The sequence below is a fragment of the Delphinus delphis genome, chromosome 11 (assembly GCF_949987515.2).
Source record: "Delphinus delphis chromosome 11, mDelDel1.2, whole genome shotgun sequence".
In the NCBI taxonomy this organism is placed as follows: domain Eukaryota; kingdom Metazoa; phylum Chordata; class Mammalia; order Artiodactyla; family Delphinidae; genus Delphinus; species Delphinus delphis.
In genome coordinates, this window is record NC_082693.1 from 92720642 (window position 1) to 92744616 (window position 23975).

A 23975-nucleotide genomic window follows, 5' to 3' on the forward strand; every position below is an offset into this window, starting at 1 on the left:
AGTGGTGTATGTTATAGACTCGAGCCCAGGTTACACCTCTGCACGGGTGTGTTTGGTCTCTATTGCAGACGGCACCACAGAAGGATACAGGGTGGACTGTCCTCCAGATTCTTCCTCATGGCATCATCCTTCATTGCTTTCCGTGCAGTGAGTGAGACAGCCAGGTGCTCATCTACTGGCACAATTGGCAAGGCAGTGAAATTGATGACATCCATGTTCCTGAAATCAGCCATTGTCCAGTTTCTTGTAAACTGACAAACAGTAAGTTTCCACTTTTAAGAGCCTCTCATTCCTCACTACAATCTTGTTTTGTTCCACCAGCCTCCTGGGAATCACAAATAGCATACAATCATCTTAGAAAGCACAACCACGCTCATCTTGTAAGCAGGGCTGATAGCGAGGCACATGCTGCATGTTAATGGGGAATAAAGGCTTTTGTCTGAGAAGCCCATTTTTTTTAATTTTTATTGGAGTATAGCTGATTTACAATGTTGTGTTAGTTTCTGCTGTACAGCAAAGTGAATCCGTTATACATATACATATATCCATTCTTTTTAGATTCTTTTCCCATATAGGTCATTACAGAGTATTGAGTAGAGTTCCCTGTGCGATACAGTAGGCCCTTATTAGTTATCTACTTTATATATAGTAGTGTGTATATGTCATTCCCAATCTCCCAATTTATCCCTCCCCTGCCCCTTTCCCCCTTGGTAATCATAAGTTTGTTTTCTACATCTGTGACTCTATTTCTGTTTTGTAAATAAGTTCATTTGTACCATATTTTTAGATTCCACATATAAGTGATATCATATGGTATTTGTTTTTCTCTTGTCTGACTTACTTCACTCAGTATGACAATCTCTAGGTCCTCCCATGTTGCTGCAGATGGTGCTATTTCATTCTTTTTTATGGCTGGGTAATGTTCCATTGTATATATGTACCACATGAGAAGCCCACATGTGTACATTGTATATAGGTACCACATTCTTAACAGAGAACTTCAAGGCATATATACTTTTGCTTTCTACCTGCTGATCCCCACCACCCCCTGATGAGAATTATTCTGGTTTTAAAACTAAGGCGACTAGGGAATTCCTGGTGGTCCAGTGGTTAGGACTCGGCGCTCTCACTGCCAGGGGCCCGGGTTCCAACCCTGGTTGGGGAACGAAGATCCCATAAGCCACACGGTGCGGCCAAATAAATAAATAAATAAAAATAAGAAGACTAGACTGCTGAAAAGACGGGGCTCCAGACCCTCCAGCAAGCCAGTTTCCAAGTTAGAAACGCAGTCAAATCTCTTTGGCTCTCTGAGCCTCACCTGTAAAGTCAGAGATTCGGATTAGGTCCCTAAGCCCCTTTTCAGCCCTCAGATGCCGGGCTTCTATGATACTGGGTCCATCTCCTCAGCATGAGGCTCCTAATCTAGCTGAGCCTTTCTGCTCCTTTTCAGGAAACTGGCCCCACACTACTTTTCCTCCTGGATTTGTAATATTCTGGCCAGAGTGCTCTCCTGGGTCCTTGCTTATTGGCCAGGAGGAGTTCATCACTACCATCTGTGGGTCCTCCCTGTCCAGAGCCTGGTGGTATAGACCTGGTTATAATGAAGTAAAACACTCAGACCTGCCCTCAAGAAGCTCATACATAATGGAAAGACAGAGAAAAGGTATATTTTGATGGAAAACTTAACCGAGGTGTCCTTTCACCAGTCTCCTTTCTTCCCCTTTGGTTCATGCCTTCTGCTCTGCTGTCTTCTCCCCAGCCATCCATCCTACATGCCTGCCCCACCGAACTTTTTCCTGATCCCTGCCATGGTGTGCGCCTTGCGCCTCTATGCCTTTGTACATGCAATTCCCTCCACTCAATCAGTCCAGGTGATATGTCTTTTTGGAAAACCTTCTTGAATTACTCCAGGCCATTAATACCACCCCTTTTCTGTGAAGTCCAGGATTCTGCTTTCAACTCTCTATTACAGCACTTACAATACAGAACCAGAATTTATTTGCTTCTATGTCTTTCTCCATTAGGCAAATTACTCTCTAGGAATTAGGTTCACTCAATATTTGATTCCATTTTTAACTCACTCACCATACTTCTTTCTGGTCCAAAGAGGCTATCCACTTTGGGCTGTCCTAAGTCAGTTGGATTGTAGGAAAGGTTGGCCCAGGCTCAGGTCAAAACTATTATTTCCTGCCTCCTGCCCCTAGTCTTTAGCCATACAGGCAAGGGGGTGAGGGTAAAGAGGAGGCAGGTGCATTTTAGGGCTTCTCACTTTCATCCACCCACCCACCCACCCACCCCCGCCAGCATGACTGGAAAACTCCATGTTCTCTGAAAAGCCAGGCTTAGGGGGACCCTGTTAAGAAGCCTCTTGCTTTAGCTTAACATTATTACCCATGCCTAATGGGAGAACTGAATATTATGCTTGTTAAAGGACACATTTAAAATACTCTGTTCCCTTCTGAAATTTTCATCATATCATGTTAGGGTAAGTATTCTCTGAAGCATGATAAGTTTTTACTGTCACTATTTGGGGAGAAAAAATGGGTGGGGGAGCAAACTAACTTTATTGAATATCCACCCTGTGCCCAGCACTGTGCTGTATATTAGGGGCAGGTGAGTGGAAGAATAAAAAAACGTTCTGCCCTCATGGAGCACATATTCTGGCATCTGAGATTTGAAAGTCCGTTGTTTAAAGTTAACACATTTTAACTTAAACATGTTAAACAAGTTAAAACAATGCTGACTTTGGAGTCAGACAGACTTTTGTTCAGTTTAAACTTCAGTCATTAAATGACTACTTACTGACTGCCCAACACAGCCAGCAATGTGTCCCTACTTGGGGACAGGTTGGTGAGTTAAACCAGACTTTATCCCTGCCTTAATGGAGCTTATGTCTACTAGGGGTGACAAGTGATAATTAATCATATACATAACCATGAATTATAACTGACCACTGCTTCAAAGGGAGGGACACAGCGCTCTGAGAGACAACATAATAGTGGATAATGACCTAGTCAAGGGAGTCAAGACTTGAAGGAAGAGCAGGAGTTAATTAGGTAAGTGGGGAGGGGAAATAACACCCAAGCAGAGGGACACACAGTAGAAAGACAGGAAAAGACTAGACCGGTGCATCACAGTAGCCAGTAGCCACATGTGACAATGGAGCCCTTGGAATTTGGTTAGTGTGACCGAAACACTAAAATCTTAATTTTAGTTAATTAAAATTTAAAAACTGAAGCAGAATAAACTTTAAAATATTGATTGTATGTTGAAATGATCACATTTGGGACATATGAGTTAAAACATTAGTCATATTAACATCATCTGATTTTTTTTTTACTTTTTAAAAAGTATGGCTACTAGAAAATTCTAAATTATATATGTGGCCCACATTATGTTTCCATTGGACTGTGCTGGGTTAGACCATGTGGTTTGGTTCTAGGACACGGAACTCTCCCCTTTTCAATGAAGTAACGTGTAGTTGGAAGAAAACTGCACTTGGAGCCAGAGACCTATGGGTCCTGCCCCTCCCTGGATGGATGACCTGGTGCACTCACTAAGCAGCCAGTAAATATCCCTTGAATGACCCGGAGTCTCTTCATTTGTCAAATGGAACCAGTAATACACACAGTTAGGATTTTAGGAGATCTGGAGTTGATTCTCGAGTAGCTCTCTGCTCTTGCTCACTGTGCGACCCTGAAGCGGCCCCTGACCTCAGGTTCCCCAGCCCGTCAAAGCCGATGAGAGGCCCGGCGTGGGGAGGCTGGCAGGCAGGGTCACTGTCTGTCTGTTCATCTTACCTGAAGACATAGGCGGAATCCGACGAACTCGGGGCCTATTCCGCCACGGCTCCCTCTGGGGACCCTGTAAAGTTCTGGATGGGACACCCGACACCCGTTGTCCCCACATCCACCAGGAAGGGGTGCGCTTTGTTTTGTGGTCTGGGAGGAGGAAGGGGAGGAGGGACGTCGGGGAGAGGCCCATTTTGCGTTTGTAAGTCTTGACGTTCTCCAGGCAACGCGGGCCGCAGCCACCACTCGCACCTTTCCCACGACAACGGAGGCGTGGCGAGCCTCCACCTCATCCCGAGACGCCGTTACCACGGCGACGGCCCCTGTAGGCGGGGGAGACCAGACCCAGGGGTTTGTGGGGAGGGTGAGTGTGGTTCCTCGTCCTAGCCTGTAGCACGGGGCATGGAAGTGAATCCAGAAGACACTGCCTTTGTGGATTCTATTAAATATATCGGGGGTAGTCCTCAAGAGTTTCTGGTGTTTTGCGTAGGCTCGCGCTGGGGACTGTGCCGTGTCGGGTACCCCCACCTCCCTCGGTGGTAGAGCCCGGCGGGGCTGCGTGTGCGCGTGCGCGCGGCCCGCGGACTGGTGGCGCTCGCGGTCGAGGTCGGGGCGGGGGACGCGGCCTCTGCTGGGTACCTAGCGGGAAGTCGGGGGGCTCTCTTGGAACCTCAGCTTCTGGGGCACGTCAGGTACGTCTCCGAGCCCGGCGTCGCCCGAGGGCCTGAGGAGGGTTGGGACCCCCGGGCGTTCCCCAGGGGACCCAGGGCCTCTCCGCAGCTGGGGCAGCCGGAGGGCGCGGAGCAGGGGGCGGGGGCCGGGTTTACCGCAGGCCCGTCACCTCCTTTATCCAAGTGTGTTTCCTCCTTTGTAAATTGGGGTGGTAATTCCTCTCATAAATCAGCTGTGAAGGTGATTAACGAGAGCTTGCGAACGAACGTTTGTTCGCTACCGTTAGTTTACAGCCCTGGGTGGGCGTGTACCTGCGTGGCTTATACTTGGTTGGCTCTGAACTCTTCGAGAATCCGATGAAAGCCAGAGACTGCTTCCTCACCTTCTTGTTAGATTAAAATAAGATAATGTATTTTATCGTCCATTGCAAGCTGTAAAGCGTTGCACAGTGTTGAAGTGATTATTATCATCAGCGCAGACGAGTAGACCTTATTTGAAGCCCAATTCCACCGCCTTCCCACGGCGTGACTGGGAACAAGTTACTTAACTTCTCTAAGCCTCAGTTTTCTGATCTGTAGACAAGAACAAACTACTTGATCTACTTCTGCCAGGGTTGTTTGTGAGCATCAAGTGCGACAGATTTTTAAAAACACTAAAGCACAAAAAACAGTCTGTGAGTGGGTACTATTGTTATGCCTGGGGCCCAGGGAAGGTAAGTTGCAGGGTCCCACTGGGGTTGAGAAGCAGAGCAATGGTTGGAACCTAGAAGCTCTCCTTTGTGCTGAGCCCTTTCTCTCCAGGGAGTTCCACTGGAAAGAAGGCTTCCTTGGGCCAAGGGTACAGCTGGGACCTCTTGGTCCATACTAATGTTCTAGGATCCCAGGATCTCAGCCAGAGCTGTTTGTGGATGAGTGGATCTGACTTAAAAGCTAGTCCAGACCCTTCCTTTTCCTCATCTGTAATATATTGGTGACGGTGCTTGGCTTAAGTGTTGTGAGAATTAGTGAGGTCATGCGTGAAGTGCCCTGTTAAAACCTGGAGGAATAAAGTAACTTGGCCGGGGTTTAGCCGGCAACTGAGGGGCAGAGCCAGGCCTAGAACTTGGTCTGTTGTGTCCAGGTGATATGCTCAGGCTTAGTGCTCTTAGCACCACTGTGGGCTTTGCAAGAACAACTTGGCTTATTTTTCCTTCTTCAATTGGTCTCCAGATCTTGGAGGGGCAGGGACTGCTTTTTATCTGGTTTTTTTGTTCATTTGTTTGGTTTGTTTTTTCATAAGTAATATATGGATATATTATCATTGTAATAATTCAGTAAATCCAGAAATATATTTCTTTAATATAACTTTATATTGTAACATGAAATTGCCACTATTTGGCTTTTTTTTTTTTTTTACCTTTAAAATGGCAAATTCAGGGAATTCCCTGGTGGTCCAGTGGTTAGGACTCGGTGCTCTCACTGCCAGGGGCCCAGGTTCCATCCCTAGCTGGGGAGTTAAGATCCTGCAAGCTGAGCGACTCGGCCAAAAAAAATTAGAATTAAAATTAAAAGTTTTTAAAAATGGCAAATTCAGTTGAGTCAGCCATCCTACTTCCTTTCCCAGATTTAACCACTGTGTGCAGTTTATCCCTCCAAATCTTTTTTATTTAGCGACCTATATGCTCGCTTTTTATTATCTTTTTGTCTTCTCATGTGAGATTATAGTATACATACTGTTCTGTCGCTTGCTTTTTTTAAAATAATTAATTAATTAATTAACTTTTGGCTGCGTTTGGTCTTCGTTGCTGTGGGCAGGCTTTCTCTGGTTGCAGCGAGCAGAGGCTACTCTTTGCTGCGGTGCGCGGACTTCTCTTTGGACTTCTCAAGCCACTTCTCGTGGCTTCTCTTGTTGCGGAGCACAGGCTCTAGGCATGTGGGCTCAGTAGTTGTGGCTCTTGGGCTCTGGAGCGCAGCCTCAGCAGTTGTGGTGCACGGGCTTAGTTGCTCTGCGGCATGTGGGATCTTCCCAGAACAGGGCTCGAACCCATATCCCCTGCATTGGCAAGCAGAGTATTAACCACTGCACCACCAGGGAAGTCCCTCGCTTGCTTTCTTAATGTTAGAGTGGTCCATGTACAGCTGTCTCTCTATCTTTACTTGACGTCTAGGACTCCCTTATAAGAATGTGCCACGATGTATTTGGCTACACCAACCATTAGTAGGCATTTTGAATTGTTTCTTATTTTTCGCTGTTATCAACAATAGAGAACATATGTGTGAACATGTCCAATTCTTTCTGGAGGAGAGTTTTTAGAAGCGTGGGCACATGAAAAACTTTGCTAGCTTTTGCCTAATTGAAAAAATGATAGCATCTTATGTTTCCACGAAGAGTAAATGAAAGTATCTTTTTCTCCATACCCTCACCAGCATTGGATATTATTGAGCTCTTAAATTTTGCCAATGTGATGGATGAAAATGCTTCCTTTTATGATGTACCCCACAAGGTTTTTTAAATTTTTCTTTTGATGTTTTTAATTAAAAAATTTTTAATTTTAAAAAAATTTTTGAATTTTTAAAATTTTTTTTTAATTAATTTATTTATTTAATACATTTATTTATTTATTTATCGCTGCATTGGGTCTTCATTGCTGCGCGTGTGCTTTCTCTTGTTGAGGCAAGTGGAGGCTACTCTTTGTTGCGGTGCGTGGGCTTCTCATTGTGGTGGCCTCTCTTGTTGCGGAGCATGGGCTGTAGGCACACGGGCTTCAGTAGTTGCAGCACGCGGGCTCAGTAGATGTGGCTCGTGGGCTCTAGAGTGCAGGCTCAGTAGTTGTGGTGCATGGGCTTCGTTGCTGCACGGCGTGTGGGATCTTCCTGGACCAGGGATCGAACCCATGTGTCCTGCACTGGCAGGAGGATTCTAAACCAGTGTGCCACCAGGGAAGTCTCCCCCACAAGTTATTAACACAAGGATAATTTGATATACATCTTTAGCCAGCTGACCATGGCTGTGGACCTTGGGAAAATTGGATAACTTATCCGAGCCCTACTTTTCTCATCTCTGATATGGACAGGAAAATTACCTTATGGGGTTACTACAGGGAATAAAAGAAATATATGAAGTGTGCCTAGCATTGTGTCCAAACCCTAGTGGATAAGCAGGAAGTGATATTAGTTAGTTTTTGTTGTGACCTTTTCTTTTTTGAGTTAAAAATCTTTCTTCCTGGATATTCCCATTTCATTCCTGATCCGCTCTCTGTAGACATAAGATTAATTGTCTTCCCTCTTCCACCCTTTTTCTTTTCTCCAGCAGAAACAATGCCAGGGGCTTCCACTGTGTTTTGGATGACATGATAGCATAGCTTCAAATTCCCTCATCATCTTAGTCCTCAGTGATGTCCTGTCCACCACCAAGCTGGAATGATTCTGGTTTGTCCAAGTCCTAAAGTGTCAAATGCCATCTTCCAGGTTGTGGGTCTACCGCTATTTGTTGTTGTTGTTGTTGTTTTGAATTTTATTTATTTTTTTATACAGCAGGTTCTTATTAGTCATCAGTTTTATACACATCAGTGTATACATGTCAATCCCAATCGGCCAATTCATCACACCACCACCACCACCCCCCCGCCGCTTTCCGCCCTTGGTGTCCATACATTTATTCTCTACATCTGTGTCTCAATTTCTGCCCTGCAAACCAGTTCATCTGTACCATTTTTCTAGGTTCCACATATATGCGTTAATATACGATATTTGTTTTTCTCTCTCTGACTTACTTCACTCTGTATGACAGCCTCTAGATCAATTCATGTCTCAAAAAATGATCTAATTTTGTTCCTTTTTATGGCTGAGTAATATTCCATTGTATATATGTACCACATCTTCTTTATCCATTCGTCTCTCAATGGTCATCTAGGTTGCTTTCATGACCTGGCTATTGTAAATAGTGCTGCAATGAACATTGGACTGCGTGTGTCTTTTTGAATTATGGTTTTCTCTGGGTATATGCCCAGTAGTGGGATCGCTGGATCATATGGTAATTCTATTTTTAGTTTTTTAAGGAACCTCCATACTGTTCTCCATAGTGGCTGTATCAATTTACATTCCCACCAACAGTGCAAGAGGGTTCCCTTTTCTCCACACCCTCTCCAGCATTTGTTGTTTGTAGATTTTCTGATGATGCCCATTCTAACTGCTGTGAGGTGATACCCTCATTGTAGTTTTGATTTGCATTTCTCTAATAATTAGTGATGTTGAGCAGATTTTCATGTGCTTCTTGGCCATCTGTATGTCTTCTTTGGAGAATTGTCTATTAAGGTCTTCGACCCATTTTTGGATTGGGTTGTTTGTTTCTTTAATATTGAGCTGCATGAGCTGTTTATATATTTTGGAGATTAATCCTGTGTCCGTTGATTCATTCGCAAATATTTTCTCCCATTCTGAGGGTTCTCTTTTCGTCTTGTTTATGGTCTCCTTTGCTGTGCAAAAGCTTTGAAGTTTCATTAGGTCCCATTTGTTTATTTTTGTTTTTATTTCCATTACTCTAGGAGGTGGATCAAATAAGATCTTGCTGTGATTTATGTCAAAGAGTGTTCTTCCTACGTTTTCCTCTAAGAGTGTTATAGTGTCCGGTCTTAACATTTAGGTCTCTAATCCATTTTGAGTTTATTTTTGTGTATGGTGTTAGGGAATGTTCTAATTTCATTCTTTTACATGTAGCTGTCTAGTTTTCCCAGCACCACTTACTGAAGAGACTGTCTTTTCTCCATTGTATATCCTTGCCTCCTTTGTCATAGATTAGTTGACCATACATGTGTGGGGTTATCTCTGGGCTTTCTATCTTGTTCCATTGAGCTATGTTTCTGTTTTTGTGCCAGTACCATATTGTCTTGATTAGTGTAGCTTTGTAGTATAGTCTGAAGTCAGGGAGTCTGATTCCTCCAGCTCCGTTTTTTTTCCTCAGGAGTGCTTTGGCTATTCGGGGTCTTTTGTGTCTCCATACAAATTTTAAGATTTTTTGTTCGAGTTCCATAAAAAATGCCATTGGTAATTTGATAGGGATTGCATTGAATCTGTAGATTTCTTTGGGTGGTATAGTCATTTTCACAATATTGATTCTTCCAATTCAAGAACATGGTATATCTCTCCATCTGTTGGTATCATCTTTAATTTCTTTCATCAGTGTCTCGTAGTTTTCTGCATACAGCTCTTTTGTCTCCCTAGGTAGGTTTATTCCTAGGTATTTTATTCTTTTTGTTGCAGTGGTAAATGGGAGTGTTTCCTTAATTTCTCTTTCAGATTTTTCATCATTAGTGTATATAGGAATGCAAGAGATTTCTGTGCATTAATTTTGTAAACTGCAACTTTACCAAATTCATTGATTAGCTCTAGTAGTTTTCTGGTGGCATCTTTAGAATTCTCTATGCATAGTATCATGTTCTCTGCAAACAGTGCCAGTTTTACTTCTTCTTTTCCAGTTTGTATTCCTTTTATTTCTTTTTCTTCTCTGATTGCCGTGGCTAGGACTTCCAAAACTATGTTGAATAATAGTGGTGACAGTGGACATCCTTGTCTCCTTCCTGATCTTAGAGGAAATGCTTTCAGTTTTTCACCTTTGATAATGATGTTTGCTGTGGGTTTGTCATATATGGCCTTTATTATGTTGAGGTAGGTTCCCTCTATGCCCACTTTCTGGAGAGTTTTTTTCATAAGTGGGTGTTGAATTTTGTCAAAAGCTTTTTCTGCATCTGTTGAGATGATCATATGGTTTTTATTCTTCAGTTTGTTAATATGGTGTATCACATTGATTGATTTGCGTATATTGAAGAACCCTTGCATTCCTGGGATAAATCCCACTTGATCATGGTGTATGATCGTTTTAATGTGTTGTTGGATTCTGTTTGCTAGTATTTTGTTGAGGATTTTTGCATCTGTGTTCATCAGTGATATTGGCCTGTAGTTTTCTTTTTTTGTGACATCTTTGTCTGGTTTTGGAATCAGGGTGATGGTGGCCTCATAGAATGAGTTTGGGAGTGTTCCTTCCTCTGCAGTTTTCTGAAAGAGTTTGAGAAGGATAGGTGTTAGCTCTTCTCTAAATGTTTGCTAGAATTCACCTGTGAAGCCATCTGGTCCTGGACTTTTGTTCGTTGAAAGATTTTTAAACACAGTTTCAATTTCATTACTTGTGATTGGTCTGTTCATATTTTCTATTTCTTCCTGGTTCAGTCTTGGAAGGTTATACCTTTCTAAGAATTTGTCCATTTCTTCCAGATGGTCCATTTTATTGGCATAGAGTTGCTTATAGTAGTCTCTTAGGGTGCTTTGTATTTCTGTGGTGTCTGTTGTAACTTCTCCTTTTTCATTTCTAAGTTTATTGATTTGAGTCCTCTCCCTGTTTTTCTTGATGAGTCTGGCTAATGGTTTATCAATTTTGCTTATCTTCTCAAAGAAACAGCTTTTAGTTTTATTGATCTTTGCTATTGTTTTCTTTGTTTCTATTTCATTTATTTCTGCTCTGATCTTTATGATTTCTTTCCTTCTGCTAACTTTGGGTTTTGTTTGTTCTTCTTTAGTTCCTTTAGGTGTAAGGTTAGATTGTTTATTTGAGATTTTTCTTGTTTCTTGAGGTAGGCTTGTATAGCTATAAACTTCCCTCTTAGAACTGCTTTTGCTGCATCCCATAGGTTTTGGATTGGCGTGGTTTCATTGTCATTTGTCTCTAGGCATTTTTTGATTTCCTCTTTGATTTCTTCAGTGATCTCTTGGTTATTTAGTAACGTATTGTTTAGCCTCCATGTATTTGTGTTTTTTATGTTTTTTCCCTGTAATTCATTTCTAATCTCATAGCGTTGTGGTCAGAAAAGATGCTTGATATGATTTCAATTTTCTTAAATTTACTGAGGCTTGATTTGTGACCCAAGATGTGATCTATCCTGGAGAATGTTCTGTGTGCACTTGAGAAGAAAGTGTAATCTGCTATTTTTATATGGAATATCATATAAATATCAATTACATCTAACTGGTCTGTTGTGTCATTTAAAGCTTCTGTTTCCTTATTTATTTTCATTTTGGATGATCTGTCCATTGGGGTAAGTGAGGTGTTAAAGTCCCCCATTCTTATTGTGTTAGTGTCAATTTCCTCTTTTATAGCTGTTAGCAGTTGCCTTATGGATTGAGGTGCTCCTATGTTGGCTGCATATATATTTACAATTGTTTTATCTTCTTCTTGGGTCAATGCCATGATTATTATGTAGTGTCCTTCCTTGTCTCTTGTAACATTCTTTATTTTAAAGTCTAGTTTATCTGATATGAGTATTGCTACTCCAGCTTTCTTTTGATTTCCATTTCCATGGAATATCTTTTTCCATCCCCTCACTTTCAGTCTGTATGTGTTCCTAGGTCTGAAGTGGATCTCTTGTAGACTGCATATAGATGGGTCTTGTTTTTGTATCCATTCAGCAAGCCTGTGTCTTTTGGTTGGAGCATTTAATCCATTCCCGTTTAAGGTAATTATCGATATGTATCTTCCTATGACCACTTTCTTAATTGTTTTGGGTTTATTTTGTAGGTCCTTTTTCCTCTCTTGTGTTTCCCAGTTAGAGAAGTTCCTTTAGCATCTGTTGTAGAGCTGGTTTGGTGGTGCTGAATTCTCTTGGCTTCTGCTTGTCTGTAAAGCTTTTGATTTCTCCATGGAATCTGAATGAGATCCTTGCCAGGTAGCGTAATCTTTCCTGTAGGTTCTTCCCTTTCATCACTTTAAGTATATCATGCCACTCCCTTCTGGCTTGTAGAGTTTCTGCTGAGAAGTCAGCTGTTAACCTTATGGGAGTTCCCTAGTATGTTATTTGTCATTTTTCTCTTGCTGCTTTCAGTAAGTTTTTCTTTGTCTTTAATTTTTGCCAGTTTGATTACTATGTGTCTCGGCGTGTTTCTCCTTGGGTTTATCCTGTATGGGGCTTGCTGCGCCTCCTGGACTTGGGTGGCTATTTCCCTTCCAATGTTAGGGAAATTTTCGAATATAATCTCTTCAAATATTTTCTCTGGTCCTTTCTCTCTCTCTTCTCCTTCTGGGACCCCTATAACACGAGTGTTGTTGCATTTAGTGTTGTCCCAGAGGTCTCTTAGGCTGTCTCCATTTCTTTTCATTCTTTTTTCTTTATTCTGTTCCGCAGCAGTGAATTCCACCATTCTGTCTTCCAGGTCACTTATCTGTTCTTCTGCCTCAGTTATTCTGCTGTTGATTCCTTCTAGTGTAGTTTTCCTTTCAGTTATTGTATTGTTCATCTCTGTTTGTTTGTTCTTTAATTCTTCTAGGTCATTGTTAAACATTTCTTGCATCTTCTCGATCTTTGCCTCCATTCTTTTTCCGAGGTCCTGGATCATCTTCACTATCGTTATTCTGAATTCTTTTTCTGGAAGGTTGCCTATCTCCACTTCATTTAGTTGTTTTTCTGGGGTTTTATCTTGTTCCTTCATCTGGTACATAGCCCTCTGTCTTTTCATCTTGTCTGTCTATCTGTGAATATGTTTTTTGTTCCACAGGCTGCAGGCCTGTAGTTCTTGCCTCTGCTGTCTGACCTCTGGTGGATGAGGCTATCTAAGAGGCTTGTGCAAGTTTCCTGATGGGAGGGACTGGTGGTGGGTAGAGCTGACTCTTGCTCTGGTGGGCAGAGCTCAGCAAAACTTTAATGTGATTGACTGCTGATGGGTGGGGCTGGATTCCCTCCCTGTTGGTTGTTTGGCCAGAGGCAACCCAACATTGGAGCCTACCTGGGTTATTTGGTGGGGCTAATGGTGGACTCTGGGAGGGCTCACACCAAGGAGTACTACCCAGAACTTCCGCTGCCACTGTCCTTGTCCCCACGGTGAGCCACAGCCACCCCTGCCTCTGCAGGAGACCCTCCAACACTAGCAGGTAGGTCTGGTTCAGTCTTCCCTGGGGTCACTGCTCCTTCCCCTGGGTCCCGATGCACACACTACTTTGTGTGTGCCCTCCAAGAGTGGAGTCTCTGTTTCCCCCAGTCCTATTGAAGTCCTGCAATCAAATCCCACTAGCCTTCAAAGTCTGATCCTCTAGGAATTCCTCCAACCGTTGCCAGACCCCCAGGTTGGGAAGCCTGACGTGGGGCTCAGAACCTTCACTCCAGCGGGTGGACTTCTGTGGTATAAGTGTTCTCCAGTCTGTGAGTCACCCACGCAGCAGTTATGGGATTTGATTTTACTGTGATTGCGCCCCTCCTACCGTCTCATTGTGGCTTCTCCTTTGTCTTTGGATGTGGGATATCTTTTTTGGTGAGTTCTAGTGTCTTCCTGTCAGTGATTGTCCAGCAGCTAGTTGTGATTCTGGTGTTCTTGCAAGAGGGAGTGAGAGCCCGTCTTTCTACTCTGCCATCTTGGTTCAGGGCTCTCTACCACTGTTTTCTTTGTTTGTTTGTTTTTTGCGGTATGCGGACCTCTTCCTACCAGGGAAGCCCTCTACCACTGTTTTTAATCAGAAACACACACTAGTAAAACTCTAATGAGCACACACCTCTAAATGTCTTATTTATTTATTTATAAGTCGTTTATGCATATATTTCTGTACAGTGTATATATGTATTGTAAAGCTTCCAAAGAAGCTTCTAAACTTTTATCATTAATTTTAGTGATGTTAATTTCTGCATCACTGAAAACAGCACAGAATTTCTTCTTCATTTTCTTGCTAATTTTCTTGCTTCATTTCTTGCTAATTGTGATGAATTCCTACTTTGAGTTATCGTTTAATGATAGTTGACATAAAACATTGTTTCAGATAGTCTTGAGAAATTCCCTCTTTTTTTGGCCAACTTCCTGTCAGATATGATAAACTCATTACTATTTCTATCTCATAATGTGGTGAAGGAAGATTTTTATACCTAAGAGTAGGAAAAGTGAGAGCTGTGGTTCTTTCTTTTTGCTCACCTGTGCTTTCATTATTGTTATCATCAGTCTACAGTTTTTTAGAGGGAATCTTTTTTTTTTTTTGCAGTACACGGGCCTCTCACTGTTGTGGTCTCTCCCGCTGTGGAGCACAGGCTCTGGACGCACAGGCTTAGCGTCCATGGCTCACGGGCCCAGCCGCTCCACAGCACGTGAGATCTTCCCGGAACGGGGCACGAACCCGTGTCCCCTGCATCGGCAGGCAGACTCTCAACCACTGCGCCATCAGGGAAGCCCGAGGGAATCTTTTTAAGCTATTTGTGTATTACACATTATAATTGGGTAATACATGGGAAGAAATGAACCATGACCCTGCCCTACACCACATACAAAAGTTAATTGCAGATGAGTCATAGTCCTAAATGTGAAAGCTGCAAGAAGAAAATTTCCAAAAGTTAATATATGAAAATATCGTGACCTTAGGCAAAAATTTCTTAAATAGGACACAAAAACACTAATCATTAAAAAAATTTTTTGATAAGTTAGATTCCATTAAAATTAAGAACTTCTTTAATCAAAAAAGAACCAATAGGACTTCCCTGGTGGCGCAGTGGTTAAGAATCTGCCTGCTAATGCACGGGACACAGGTTCGAGCCCTGGTCCTGGAAGATCCTACATGCCGCAGAGCAACTAAGCCTGTGCGCCGCAACTACTGAGCCTGCTTTCTAGAGCCCGTGAGCCACAGCTGCTGAGCCCTTGTGCCACAGCTACTGAAGCCCATGCACCTAGAGCCTGTGCTTCACAACAAGAGAAGCCACTACAATGAGAAGCCCGTGCACCACAACAAAGAGTAGTCCCCTCTCGCTGCAACTAGAGAAAGCCCGTGCTCAGCAACGAAGACCCAATGCAGCCAAAAATAAATAAATAAAATTTTAAGAAAAATGAAAAAAACTTAAAAAGAAACCAATAAAAAAGCAAAAAGAGGCTTCCCTGGTGGCACAGTGGTTGGGAGTCCGCCTGCCGATGCAGGGGACGTGGGTTCGTGCCCCGGTCCGGAAAGATCCCACATGCCGCCGAGCGGCTGGGCCCGTGAGCCATGGCCGCTGAGCCTGCGCGTCCGGAGCCTGTGCCCCGCAAGGGGGGAGGCCACAACAGTGAGAGGCCCACGTACCGCAAAAAAAAAAAAAAAAAAAGGAAAAAGGCAAGTCCCAGGAAAGGCTTCATTTCTTGAAAATGGAGTATATATAGAAGCTGTTGCCCTAGCTGTGAGTCTTACCAGTGTTCAGGAATAAGTAGGATCACATGCCTTGCCCTAGAGTGTAAATCTGGTAATGCCAATTTGTGACAAAACTTAAGACAGGCCAGTTAGGCACTTGCCTGTGGTTAACATGAACTGTGGAGCCACACAGACCTGCATCCTAATACTCACTCACACTTAGGACCTTAGTCTTTCTAAACCTCATCTGTCAAATAGGTATAGGAAGAGGAACTAAACAAAGAGTGGCTGTGAGGCCTGAGATAGTGCCAAGGTTTTGGCACTGTGCCTAGCACATAGTGAGCACTCAGCACATGGGAGCTGAGGATTGTTACCCAGGATTGTTACTGGCCACGTGATGAGATGTGTGTTTGCATGATTCCGGGACAGGGGCGCAAGGTCACTGACCCAACTCTTTGTATCCCTGACTTTTTCTGCCCCTAGGAGAAGAGAGCATTGACCTTTCCTTCATCAGGCCAAAGATGCCTCTCTTTGGGAGTACATTCAGTCCGAAGAAGACGCCCCCTCGGAAGTCTGCGTCTCTCTCCAACCTGCATAATGTGAGTGTCAGCATGGGGCTCGACCTGGTGTGCAGCGTGACTGGAGCATCGAGCCTGGTTTCTTATGGAAAGTGTGGTCCTCCAGAGGTATCCTCGTGGGAGGGCATCCTTTTAATTCATATTATTGTTATTGCTGAAAACATTTTTAAACTCCTTTTTGGGAATTATTGTCAGAGCTTGTTGAAGAACCTTAAAAGGTAGTCGTCCTCATTATCATTTTGGGGACCAAATGATGTTATCCAATTTGACTTCACTTGACTCCCAAGACTTGTCCAGGAATCAGTTTTACTCATGTCTAAGAATCAAATTTATTCTCAAAGGATGACGTTTTGCTGTCATTAAGAGCGTTCAGAAGGATATATCACAGCTCCAAAGACAGTTTCTGAGCTCCTTGAGGGCAGAGGGGTTGCATTCATTTCTGTATATCCAGTACCAGTCCTGGTGCAGGGTGGGCGCTCAGTGAGCTGTAGAAACACTGAAAAACACATTAAAGAACAGCTCCTACTACTCCTTGGGCCTTAGCATTTTATGCCTTTCCCAGGACATATGTAGCTCCATAAGAAACAAATGATAGCTCGGGCTTATTACATTTAAAAAGAATTTTTCACTTTATTCAAAATTTACAGTAGGATTTCTTAAACTGCTAAGTGCCCTGTACATACGAAATAATTCAGTTTACAAATTTCAGCATATATAGCTTTTCCAGAAAATATCTATGATATAAAGCTGTACGTTTCTTCTCTCTTACAGTTTGAAAGTTTTGGGGGTACCTTATTTAATTTTCTGACTTAAAAACAATCACTAAATGTGCTGGGTGATGAGTATAGAGAAGAAATGCTTTGTTGGGATCACACCGTTAGCAGAAGAGGTGCTGGGCCTCGAGCCCCTGTGCTCTGGCCTCCTGAAGCCAACATGCGCGTCTCCCCCACAGTTGGATCGGTCGACCCGGGAGGTGGAGCTGGGCCTTGACTATGGAACGCCCACCATGAACCTGGCCGGGCAGAGCCTGAAGTTTGAAAACGGCCAGTGGATAGCAGGTGGGCTGCATTTCCTACCATTTTGCCCAGCAAGATGGTGGAAGGAACCCCCGCCTTGTGACTGCTGCCTGTGTCCTTCCACCAGAGACAGGGGTTAGTGGAGGTGTGGACCGGAGGGAGGCCCAGCGCCTCCGGAGGCGGAACCAGCAGCTGGAGGAAGAGAACAATCTCTTGCGGCTGAAGGTGGACATCCTGCTGGACATGGTGAGGAGGGTGGTGGGGAGGGAAGCCTTGGCTTTCTTTAGGCAGGTCCACTGCGAGTCCTTTCAGCCAGCCCACACCTCTCGAGTGCCAGTTTGCTCAGGTACGTTGCTGTGAATCCAAAGATACAAAACCAAATCAGACACAGTCCCCACCCTCCAGGGCTCCCAGTCAAGTGGGGAGATAGACAGTAAACATAGTGACAGTGCCTCATGGTAAGGGCAGTGATTAAAGTCTTTCCACGGCCTGGTATCCGCACATGGGAGAGAGAGATTCATTCTGTCCAGTCGGGAGGATGTTGCAGGGGAAGGGATATTTGAGCTGAATGTGGAAAGATAAAGGTGGGAATGGAGGCTGGGATGAAGGCATTCAGGAAGAAGGACAGCCTGCTCCGGGCTGGGCGAGGTCCTGCACCACGCAGCCATTAGTCGGTGCCCCACGCAGACCTGCCGACGGGCACTCTCTGCGTTGGCATCGGCTTCCTGTGGCTTTTAAAAACCCAACAACCTTTTGAGCCTAGGGCTGTGTGTGACGGTTGGTTGAGAGGCAGCAGAGCACACATTGCAGTGGTTAAGAGCAGGTGTCTAGAGCTAAAATTACCAGGTCCCTGGCCCAGCTCCACCACTGGCTGTGTGACTTCAGGCAAGTTACTTAACTGCTCTGTATCTGTAAGAAACGTAGTATCTTCAGCAATAAAATGGGCACGCTAGTAGGATCTACCTCATTAGTGAGTTAATAATATAAGCAAAGCTCTTGGAATAGCGTCTTGCTCAGGAAGTGCGGCTCCTCTGTTTCACAGTAAGCTGACCTCTGGAGTTTGTGTCTCTCCGTCCCTGCCTGGAGTGTCTTCCACCCTCTCCTCTAAAGACCACTGAAGGATTCTGATGCGGGAAGTGGCATGCTTTTTTAAACGTTTTTATGTGAGCCACGACTCAGAAGCAACTTAGACCTTAGTCCTTTAACCTTAAAATCGCCAATATTTGCCTTTTTCATCCCCTGAAACCTGGTGTCCTTCGCGCAGTGAGTGCCACGCAACCCTAGGTGATCAAAAATGTTGATAGAATGGATGGTAAATGCTCTTCAAGTGCTTGAGGCCCTGGGTCATCAAGAGGTTACTTTCTGCCCAGTTACCAAGGGCTTCCCGTCGTGGAGGCTGCCGGCAGCGTTAAGGGAAATGCCGTGGGGCTTCTCCCAGCGCGCAGGGCTGGCCTTGCCAACCTGAAACGTAGCCCAGAAACGTCCTTCTTTATAACGGTTTGCTGCTCTGCTTCCAGCTCTCTGAGACCACTGCTGAATCCCACTTAATGGAGAAGGAGCTGGATGAACTGAAGAGTGTCAGCCGGCGGAGAAAATGAAGACCCCAAAGCCACCCGTTAGGCGCACACGGGGAAACCCTTCGTCAGAAGAGGAGGATGTGGCTGAGGGAATTTTTAACCAAATAGTGGATTAGGTCCTGGGAGAGAGTATCATATAATGGGGCCAAAAGGCACTGGCCCCCTTAGGTTGGCAGTAGGAAGGTGACAACGTAGTGGATTCCAGGCCAGTCCTGTGCTTCACAGCACAGCGAGGCCTCCTCAGGGAGGTCTGGGGTGACGGAGGCCTTTGGTGTCCTCCAGTTACTTAACACACCAATGCCCGTGGCCCAGGCTCACGCTTAGCGGACGGAGTTCGTCGTATCATCCCCTCACACTGTTGTGTGTGGTGTGGCATCAGGTGTACAGAGCCTTGTTGTTAGGGGTCTCAGATAAGGTCTCCTGGTTCTCTGCCCTTCAGGCCACTCTCTCCCTCCTTTAGAGAATACTTGTTCCCCAAATCCACAGCCTCCTCTGGCGTCAGCTTCTCAGCAGCAAGCACCGCCCTCCCACGGCAACGCTATATTTTTGTGCTACTTTCCTGTCTACCCTACTTTTTTAAATTAAATGATGTTCTATAATCTCTCTCTGGCCAAAGTGACTGAGAAGAGAAACATCAGTTCTTGAAGAAGTAAGTAATGGAGGCTGGGTTCTAAGCTTCCGGTGCTCCATCCAAAGACAGGACTTTTAGGTTGTGGGGGAAGGTCACCGTTGCAGAAGAAGCATTCCAGCCTCCTGGGCGTTGGCAGAGGCTGGTCTGGCACAGAGCAGTCTCTCTGCTCAGATTCCCCTGCCTTCCTCTTTCGGGGTGTTGGAACTAGCCTGGACCAGGCAGGGACCGAGTGGTTGGGATGGGGGCCTGGTTTCCTGGAGTGGGAATCTGTGTCTTCGAGTGAGCTGGGCTTCTCTGGCTGGGCGAGGGAGCCAGCCAAACGCAGTAAGAGGGAGTCGAGCTTCCAAAGTCAAGGGGGAAGGCACTGAGGGTGGGGACACAGAGCCCCAGGCTTTAGACCAGGGATGGCTGCTAAGGTCAGAACACCTGTTTCCCACCTGGACGGGGCTCAGGATGTTGCTTACACTCTCATTTCCTCCTCAGCGCAGCCCTGTGGAGCAGGCTCTCAGTCAGCGTGCCTATTGGCAGGTAAGGAAGCAAAGCCCAGGAGGTTCAGAAACTGGTCTAGGATCAGACAGCGGAAGTGTGGGAGCCTGCTGATTCCCGGCCCACATTGAAAGAGGGGAGCTGTGTGGGGGGCTGCCTCCAATGGAGGCTGCTGTGTGTAGGCCACCCTCAGGGCCAGCTCCACGGGGGAGGGATAGAGAAGCATGATCTGTAGCCCCAGCCCATAACCTTCCTTCCCGATCATAGGAGAGACTAATTCAGAAGACATTGGAAAAGGATGTTATATGAGGGTGTAAATCTTCAGGTGCAGATAATAGGCGCAATTGAGTTTGCTTATTCCTAGACCAGTATCATTAGCAACCATTTACCCTGCACCCTGGATACCAGACATCTGTAGACAGTCCCCCGACTTATGACGGTTCAACTTAAAATTTCTCAACTTTATGGTGGTACAAAAGTGATACGCATTTCGTATAAACTGTACTTCGAATTTCGATAGTTTTCCGGGCCAGCAAAATGCAATACGATGCTCGTGATGCGAGGCAGCGGCAGTGAGCTGCAGCTCCCCATCAGCACGCAGTCACGAGGATGAACAATCAACACACTTAAAACCACTCTGTTTTTCATTTTCATTTCAGTACAGTATCCAAAAAATTACATGAGATATTCGACACTTTTTGTAAAATAGGCTTTGTGTTAGATGATTTTGCCCGCCTGTAGGCTAATGTAAGTGTTCTGAGCACATGTAAGTTGGCTAAGCTACGATGTCTGGTAGCTTAGGGGTATTACATGCATTTTTGACTTATATTTTCAACTTATGATGGGTTTATTGGGACATAAACCAAAGAAGGGCTATATTTCTAATTCTCATGAGAATTTTTCAAGTTTGTTATCGTCATCCCCTGCTTTTAGATGAAGAAACAAGCCCAGCAAGGTGATACAGCTGGGAGGGAAGGGGCTAGAACTGAAACCTTTGGAGTCAGGAGGGGCACGTTTGGTTGTCATAGTGACATGAGTCCTGGTCCCCTCTGTACCACCACTGGCACCTGAGGGGGCTGCAGCCATGTGGGACAGCTCTGCAGTGAAGGAGGACTTGTATTTGGGGTGATGAGGGAAGCAAGCCATTGGTGAGTTTCAGCAGAGGAATGCTATGATTGACTTAACAAAAAAGATCCCTCTGGCTTCTGTGTGGTCAGAACCAACTGAAGAGCTCAAGGCTGGGACCAGGGAAGTGGCAGCAGAGGAGGTGAAGTGGTCAAATTCTAGGCAGGAATTGAAGGTGGAGCCCACCATCAAATTGTAAGTTTGCTGATGGATGTGGTGTGTGATCTGAGTCAAGGATAATCCTATTAATGAAAATGTGTAAGAAATAGGAAAAAGAATCAGCTATATGTCACCACCCTAACCTTTGTTGGTTTATTCCCCCCCCCCCCCCCCCACTGAAATGCTATGTACTTTCAGGAATTCCTTGGCGGTCCAGTGGTTAGGACTCTGTGCTTTCACTGCTGAGGACCCAGGTTCAATCCCTGGTCAGGGAGCTAAGATCCTGAAAGCTGGGCGGTGTGGCCAAAAAAAAGAAAAAAAAATGCTACATACTTTAAAGATTTACCTTTTTGTCCGGTACATCTATTAGGTTCTGCCTAAAATACTTCCTCCTCAAAGCCTTTATTGACCAAATCTACTACTTCTGGGGGCACCCAAGTAAATAGTGCTGTCTACTTGACATTATCATTTGTAACCACTACAATGGTTTTGTAAATTTCTGAGCTGAGTGTCAGATAAGGGATGAACTGTTACTGAAGAGCTGAGATTGAAAGTTCTGCGGGTGTGAGGGAGGGAGTGCAAAACAAATCAGAGGAAATCTTAAGAGTTTGAGGCTTAACAAGGGGATCCGTATGCACAGTTGTACAGATATGGGCTAACGTGTATGTTCTATTGGGGAGGAGTACTTACAGCTTTTGTAAAATTCTCGAAGGGATCTACGCCCCACACCGAACCAAACTGAATTAGGAACTACTATATTACCAGTTTCACATTCTGACAAGACAGGAACAGGAAAGGTGGAAACCATGGACTTGAGGGATAGGGAATGAGAGGAGCTGTGCAGGGGTGTTTCTAGAACACCTCGTCATCATCCAGATGGCAGAGTCAGCTTTGTGCCCAGCGTGAGACATTAGCACTTACTTGATGACACCCTTACTTGTGCCTCGATTGAGGCCCCTGGGCTGGCATCAATCTTACCACATGTCTTCTTTGCTGCCACTGAGCATTTCCCCTTGAAACCTTCAGTGAAGGTTTCCCTTCTTCATCTCCAGCAGCTCCTCCTCGAATCTCTTGGATTTGGGGGAAGAAGGTGCCCCTCCCCGCCCCTTTGGGGGATTTTGGGGGGGATAGTTGTTCTGTTTTTCTTGTTGTTGTTATTACTCTTATTTTTTTTTGCTTTTAATTAAATTGTTTTATGTGGCAAAACGCATAACATAAAATCTACCATCTTAACTATTTTAAAGCATACAGTTAAGTAATGTTAGTACATTCATTCTGTTGTACAGCCATCACCACCACCCATCTCCATAACTGCTCATCTTGTAAAACTGAAGGTGTTGTATACCCATCGGAAACGAACTGCCCATCTCCTCCTCCCTGCCAGCCCCTGGCAACCACCATTCTACTTTCTGTCTATGATTTTGACTAAGTACCCCCTGACCTGTCTGATTCCACAGGGCTCTGTCTTTCTCACTTGGCCATTTCTGGATCATCACATCTATTCCTAAGGTTTGAATACTCTGCATGGCAGGATTCCCAATATTTTTTCTTATCCTTGGACAATTTTATAAACATTTAAAGAGCTCTTTCAGCCTTAAACATGGATTTTTTTAAAAAATCATGTACTGTTTGTGAATATAAACAAAATTAATTGGTCAAAGTTTTCCAGAAACTTCTTCATATTAGCATTTGTGACTTTCCACTTGGAGTTGTCGATGGAAAAAAAAAAAGATTAATCAGTCAATCTAAGAAAGAAATGGAGGCTTTTATTTGAGCCAAATTGAGGATTATAACCTGGAGAAAGCCTCTCAGAAAGCTCTGAGAATTTTTCCCCCTGTTAGAGGTCAAAGCACAGTTATATAAGTTTTTGAGACAGAGTGCTATATGTTAAATGACGTATTATTGACAGTTTACACAATCCAGATCTATGTGTACACAGGGAGTAGTGGGTCATGGGTCATCATGGCCTTCTACAAGAAGGAAGGTTATCTCCTAAGGAGATCTGGTTAATGCAGATGCACAATACACACTAAAGGGGAGGGAGGAGGCCCAAACAGGCAAAGAAAGATTTTATGTTTAAATTTTTCTTGTCTTGCCATAAAATATGAATTTTATTTCATCAGAGTCAGTGATGTCTGTAGTTTCCACATAAGACTGCCTTCTCTGCCCTTCAAGAGTGTTGGTCTAGGGGCTTCCCTGGTGGCGCAGTGGTTGAGAATCTGCCTGCTAAATGCAGGGGACACGGGTTCAAGCCCTGGTCTGGGAGGATCCCACATGCTGCGGAGCAACTAGGCCCGTGAGCCACAACGACTGAGCCTGCATGTCTGGAGCCTGTGCTCCGCAATAGGAGAGGCCGCGATAGTGAGAGGCCCCCGCTTGCCACAACTAGAGGAAGCCCTCGCACAGAAACGAAGACCCAACACAGCTAAAATAAATAAATAATTTTTTTAAAAGGAAGAGTGTTGGTCTTCCAGCATTTCTTAAAAGAGCCCATAAGAGAATCAAAAGCCATTGGCATCTGATTGCCCTTGCATTTATGTAGAGCTAGCCTGTTACCAACTCTGGTTCAGCTGCTCACTGCTCAAAAGCCAATACTCAGACAAGTGCTGGTTGGAAAAAAAGCTTGCTTTATTCAGGAGGTCAGCAACCTGGGGAGAAGGCGGACTCCAAAGATTCTGGGAGAATCATTTGGGGAGAGGGTCAGAGTCTTCCTTATCTTCCACTGTGTGCAGACTTTCTTCTGATTGGTTGGTGGTGAGGTTAACAGGGCGGTGCTGCAGGAATCTTGCTCTCAGCCTGAGTTTACCATCCTCCACCTGCGTGGGGACCTTAGTTCCTGCAGAAGAACCCAA

At 44.6% G+C, this 23975-nt stretch overlaps 1 protein-coding gene across 2 annotated transcripts; it reads left to right on the top strand.

The window, feature by feature from the left end:
* The first annotated feature begins 4342 nt into the window (after positions 1–4342).
* CBY1 (chibby 1, beta catenin antagonist) lies at positions 4343–23531 on the top strand. 2 transcript variants are annotated; one of them, XM_060023958.1, is made up of 6 exons: positions 4343–4483; positions 16035–16150; positions 17082–17187; positions 17273–17391; positions 18663–19881; positions 23247–23531. In XM_060023958.1, exons 2-5 carry the CDS (start codon positions 16073–16075, stop codon positions 18741–18743), a joined length of 384 nt encoding a protein of 127 aa, XP_059879941.1. In that variant the 5' UTR covers positions 4343–4483; positions 16035–16072; the 3' UTR covers positions 18744–19881; positions 23247–23531. The 2 variants fall into 2 exon arrangements, with proteins under 2 accessions (XP_059879941.1, XP_059879940.1); XM_060023957.1 differs by lacking the exon at positions 23247–23531 and adding an exon at positions 20360–20594.
* Positions 23532–23975: the final 444 nt, after the last annotated feature.

Excerpts from the sequence above, each read along its gene's own strand:
- CBY1 (XM_060023958.1), top strand. The coding sequence starts at position 16,073 with ATGCCTCTCTTTGGGAGTACATTCAGTCCGAAGAAGACGCCCCCTCGG. Across the intron at positions 17,188-17,272 it reads AAACGGCCAGTGGATAGCAG|AGACAGGGGTTAGTGGAGGT; the intron begins GTGGGCTGCATT and ends TCCTTCCACCAG. Across the intron at positions 17,392-18,662 it reads TGGACATCCTGCTGGACATG|CTCTCTGAGACCACTGCTGA; the intron begins GTGAGGAGGGTG and ends CTCTGCTTCCAG.